The sequence below is a fragment of the Homalodisca vitripennis genome, chromosome 5 (genome assembly GCF_021130785.1).
Source record: "Homalodisca vitripennis isolate AUS2020 chromosome 5, UT_GWSS_2.1, whole genome shotgun sequence".
Classification (NCBI taxonomy): Eukaryota; Metazoa; Arthropoda; class Insecta; order Hemiptera; family Cicadellidae; genus Homalodisca; species Homalodisca vitripennis.
Window position 1 is genome coordinate 169,595,851 of NC_060211.1, and position 4,831 is coordinate 169,600,681.

A 4,831-nucleotide genomic window follows, 5' to 3' on the forward strand; every position below is an offset into this window, starting at 1 on the left:
GTCTGTAGCCATGAAATCCTCGTATCTCCTCTTGTTCTCCCTGTGTTTACTGACAGTCCTCCACAAAGGTAAGCTCACTTCAATATTAACTTCTTCTATAGATCTCATTTGCCTATAAAATATAAACTTACTTTTCTCAAAAATTCCACTTTGGCTAGTTAAAACTCCATTACTATATTTGTCAAATAATAAATTAAATATTTATTTAATTTTAAAGAGTTGGCGAAATGTATTAATATGAATTATTAATAGTAATCCATTAATCGAATATTTACAGGGAACGCTGATTTATATGACAAAATACAGGTATGTTATAATTCTAATTATTTAACTACACGATGTTTGTTACGGTCATTGTAATATTATGATTTGAACGTAAACTTGTGAACTGAGAAGTTTGCTAATAGCTTTGTACAACAACTTTACTGTTGCGATAAGCTAAACCAGTGTCTACAGTTTCTGTAGCATCTATACGTTGTACATTTAAAAACTTTTAACATCTCTAATCATGTATTCTACTTTGTCTGTACTTATGTCATAAAGAGTATATATCTACTTATAATTAAAAAAATTAGGGCTCCAGCATATTAGATCATAAATGCATTCACTAAGAAAGCTGTAGCCTTCGTGTTTTAATATTGCTGTGATGCCATGGGTAACTGCTAGTATAATAATTAAATTTGTATATATCTAAATGTATTACTATCTTTTGAACATTAAAAAATAATTTTAAAGAAGTACTAAGGATTTTGTTTGATATCATAATAAGATGAATATAAAAAAGTTAAGTCAATTGGTTTTTTGCATAAACAACTCTAAAGACTTAAAATATGAGATGTGTGTGTGTGTTTTTTTATAGAGGTCTGAAAAAAGATCTTCCAAAGACACCGCCATCGCTAAACTCCACCGTCCATCTTCCGGCAGATGTACGTGGGGGTATTGTGGGATTCCTGCCAGACTGGCAGACCTACCCACTAAAAAAAAACATTCCTCTCCCCTCCCCCCGTAGATGGTACGGGGGGGACTGGATTGGAACCGCGTTAGCATTACATCAATCCAGTCCGTGCTGCGTCTTGCGACTCCTACTCCGGGTTACTGGTCCCTTTCTGTGATTTTATCTTTCAGGAGGCGCTGTGCGTAAGCTTCAACAACTGATCAGTTTTCTTTTTTTGTGATCATATACGCCACCAGGCTTGAGGGGGAGAGCCTGGTGCCTATGATCTCTTCAGTTGTGCTTCTATAGTCAATCCACCGAGCACACTCGAAGAATGTGTGTTCGACGTTTGTCAATTTTGTCAGGGCAGTATTTGCACGTCGGTGTGGTGTGCAGGCCCATCTTGAAAAGATAAGCAATTAACTGCCCGTGTCCCGCCAATAACTGCGTCAGGAAGAAGTCCGTGTCTCCGTGCTTCCGAGATAGCCAGACATCGATGTTCGGAATGAGGCGCTCCGTCCATCTGCCTGTCTCCCCCGACGTCCGTCTGTTCTGCCACTCCTGTTGCGTCTCGTTTTTTATTTTTGTTCTTGCCTCCGTGAAGTTGTCACCATTTCCTTTAGCGTCGTAGAGCTTGGCTCTCTCAAACGCCAATAGGTCGATAGGCGCAGCTCCTGCAATTACCAGTACTGCTGCTTCGGAGACGGTGCGGTATGCGCAGGCAACCCTGAGAGCGCCTCTCCGCTGCACCGCTGCTACCTTTCGCCGATATGTTTTCTGCTTCAGGACGTCCGCCCATATTTCTGCTCCGTAAAGCACCACAGAGTGAACTACCTCAAGCAGGACTCGTCTTTTCCTGGTTCGTGTCCTATCGAGTTGGCCAAGATCCTTGATAGGCTGGATACGGTCTTGCTGGCTTTCTTGCATGCACTTTCGAGGTGTTCGCGATAGGATAGCTTCTCATCAATCATTACTCCTAAATAGCGTAGAGCTCTTGTTGACGTCAGAGTTGTCCCTCCTATTTCTATGGTGAATGGTTTTGGGAACCATTTTTGTCTAGTCAAGACGACCATCTCTGTCTTCTGTTTGGCGAGTTTCAGGTGGTGTTTTTCAAGCCATGTTTCGATGGCATCCGTGGTCTCCCGAATTAAAAACTCTGCTTCTTCGGCACTATCTACCACTATCGTAGCCGCAACGTCATCAGCAAAGCCCATGAGCTGTACTTGCTTCGGCAACGGGATTCGCAAGAGGGGCGCCAAATGAAGGGATCGTTGTATTCCGTCAAAAACTGGCAAACGTAGAAAACACTATCCTTAAGCTTGGCGGGGAGGTCGTTGTCGGTGGCGACTTTAACGCTAAATCGGTCGAATGGGGTACAGACCTATCTGACACCCGAGGAAATGAAGTCGCGGACGTCGCAGCGAGGCTTGACCTTGTGTTTCTAAACACCGGGAACACCACAACATTACGAAGGCTGGGTTACCGAGAATCCATCCTGGATATTACGCTGGCGACCCCAAGGACTGCAACATTATCAAGAACTGGAGGGTATCAGAAGAATACAGCGGCAGCGACCACCAGTATGTGACGTTCGCCATAGAACTCGTACCTGGATCGACTTCGCTACGCAACTTTCACATGCGGAAGTGGAACGCCAGGAAACTTGATCAAGATGCATTGCTAACGTCCCTCACACGGAGCATGGCTACTCTTCAGGAAACCCCTACTCCAAGTACTCGGAGGGAGACGGAGGAAATAGTGTCAAGAACAATGAATGTGATTATGACTTCATGCAACGCTTCTATGCCACGACTGAAAGATCGGGGTTCTCACAAGTCGGCTTACTGGTGGACATCGGAGATAGCGGATCTTCGAGAAACATGTCACTTGCTACGTCGTCGAGCAACGAGAACAGCGAAACATTCTCCCAACCAGGGTATTTACTCGAATGAGTATAAGTAGGCCAAAAGAGCTATGAATAAGGCCATCAAAGCAAGTAAAGCGGGATTGTGGAAGGAGATCTGCAACGACCTCAATAATGATCTCTGGGGTAAAGCGTACCAAATTGTCACTAAACGACTAGGTAAAGCTGCACCGGAAGCGCCAAAATCTCCTGCTGTAATGAACAGTATAGTGGCGGAGCTGTTTCCTGAACACTCGCCGCGGGAGAAGAGACATGTAGCAACCAATTAAAAAACGCCCTTCACCAACAAGTAATTGCAGGATGCGGCGAAGACCATCAAGATCGGGAAAGCGCCAGGCCCTGATGGCATTCCAGCCGCAGTGATCAAGATTGTAGCCCTGAAGTATCCACGCATACTTCTAAGTGCTTACAATGCATGCTTGGCTACTGTCACGTTTCCCACAGTCTGTAAGCGGCAGAGATTGGTCCTGCTAGATAAAGGGAAGGGAACCCCTATAACGCCTTCGTCGTTTTTACTGGATGTAGAAGCCAAATCACTGTATAATTAATTATATATTTATTATTTATCACTAAATTATTATTTTTAAATCGTTTTTATCTAAAATGAATTAATTTTACAAAATCTGGATTTATTCAAACGGATTTAATTGCTACAGTATGAACGGTTCATTACGACGTATAATGGAGGTTTGTTTGTAATATTAACATTTCTAATAAGTCTAAATATACTTATGAAAGTGTAAAACAAGATATATCTGTAGAACTTAGCTCACTAAGACACGGATCTCTTATATATAGATCAGACATGTATTATTACAGTCACCCATTGTGCTATAGAAGTCAAATGTGTTTTATGTTAAAAATTCTGTGTGACACTCGCAAAACTACAAGTACCTTTTATCTGCTGCCTTTGTACACAAAGTGTTCTCTTATGTACGATTCTAAGGTTATATCACTTATGTAACCTTTTAAGTGGAAAGAGAAATCTAGAACTATTAGATAAGACGATTGAATGCGTGAGTCTAGCTTTATTAAAACTGTAAGTAAAAGTCAAGTAGACGACCACCCAATCACAAACAATATATCCAAATGATAATTGCAATTGTGTATTGATTAAAGTACTAGAACACGTAAAATTATTATATCCCTGGTTATTTAAAATTAAAAGATTTATAAACCAATAAGATCTTTTCCCAGTATTAATGGCGGAATTTTAAGAATTAATTAGGCTGGTTTTCACGTGATGATATAATATCCTCCCCCTCTCCACCCCGCTACTCACAACAATTTATGTAACAGCTTCCCATCTTATTACTTGTGATTTCTCTTTCGTCCACCATACATTTTATGATGAGTAAAAAAGAAATTTTTTATATTTAAGCAGCAATCGTTGTAAATTAATAAATAACCAAGATTAACTGATAGTTCTAGTTCAAATGATAAATAGCGAATGTTCCAGAGCAAAGCTGTAGACAAAGGTTTCTCTCCCTATCTAAAATGTACAACATCAATGTTTATACTAAACTGGAGTTTCATAAAACCAAACTAGCTGACTATTAGCCCACTCCAAATACTTTTCAAGCTACAGCCTTATTTCGGAGTGCTGATAAAAAAACTCGACCTTTCGTTTAATACATTTTTAAATTTGTTAATATCTTGTCGGTCTGCTGTACTTGTTATCTACGTATGAGTAACCACATAGCTGAACCAGTGTATGTGTAATTAACTACCTAGATAAATGCCGAGATAAATACATGTGTAGTTCAACATTTACAACACACATGTATTTGGCATGTATGTATAGAGTGGCAACTGTACTGGCTGGTAATATACACGTAGCTGAATATCCTGAATGGATTCATCACATGTTTATCTGCAATAGATTCGCAGATAATTTAACTCGAATACAGACAACTCTTCGTTTAGAAATCAAGTTTAACTACCGAGAAATCCCCAGAGAATTTATTTCCAAG

At 40.4% G+C, this 4,831-nt stretch overlaps 1 protein-coding gene across 1 annotated transcript; it reads right to left on the minus strand.

The window, feature by feature from the left end:
* Positions 1-1,243: 1,243 nt before the first annotated feature.
* Positions 1,244-1,861, minus strand: LOC124363707. The gene has a single exon (XM_046818969.1). The coding sequence runs from the start codon at positions 1,859-1,861 to the stop codon at positions 1,244-1,246; it is 618 nt and encodes a 205-aa protein (XP_046674925.1).
* Positions 1,862-4,831: the final 2,970 nt, after the last annotated feature.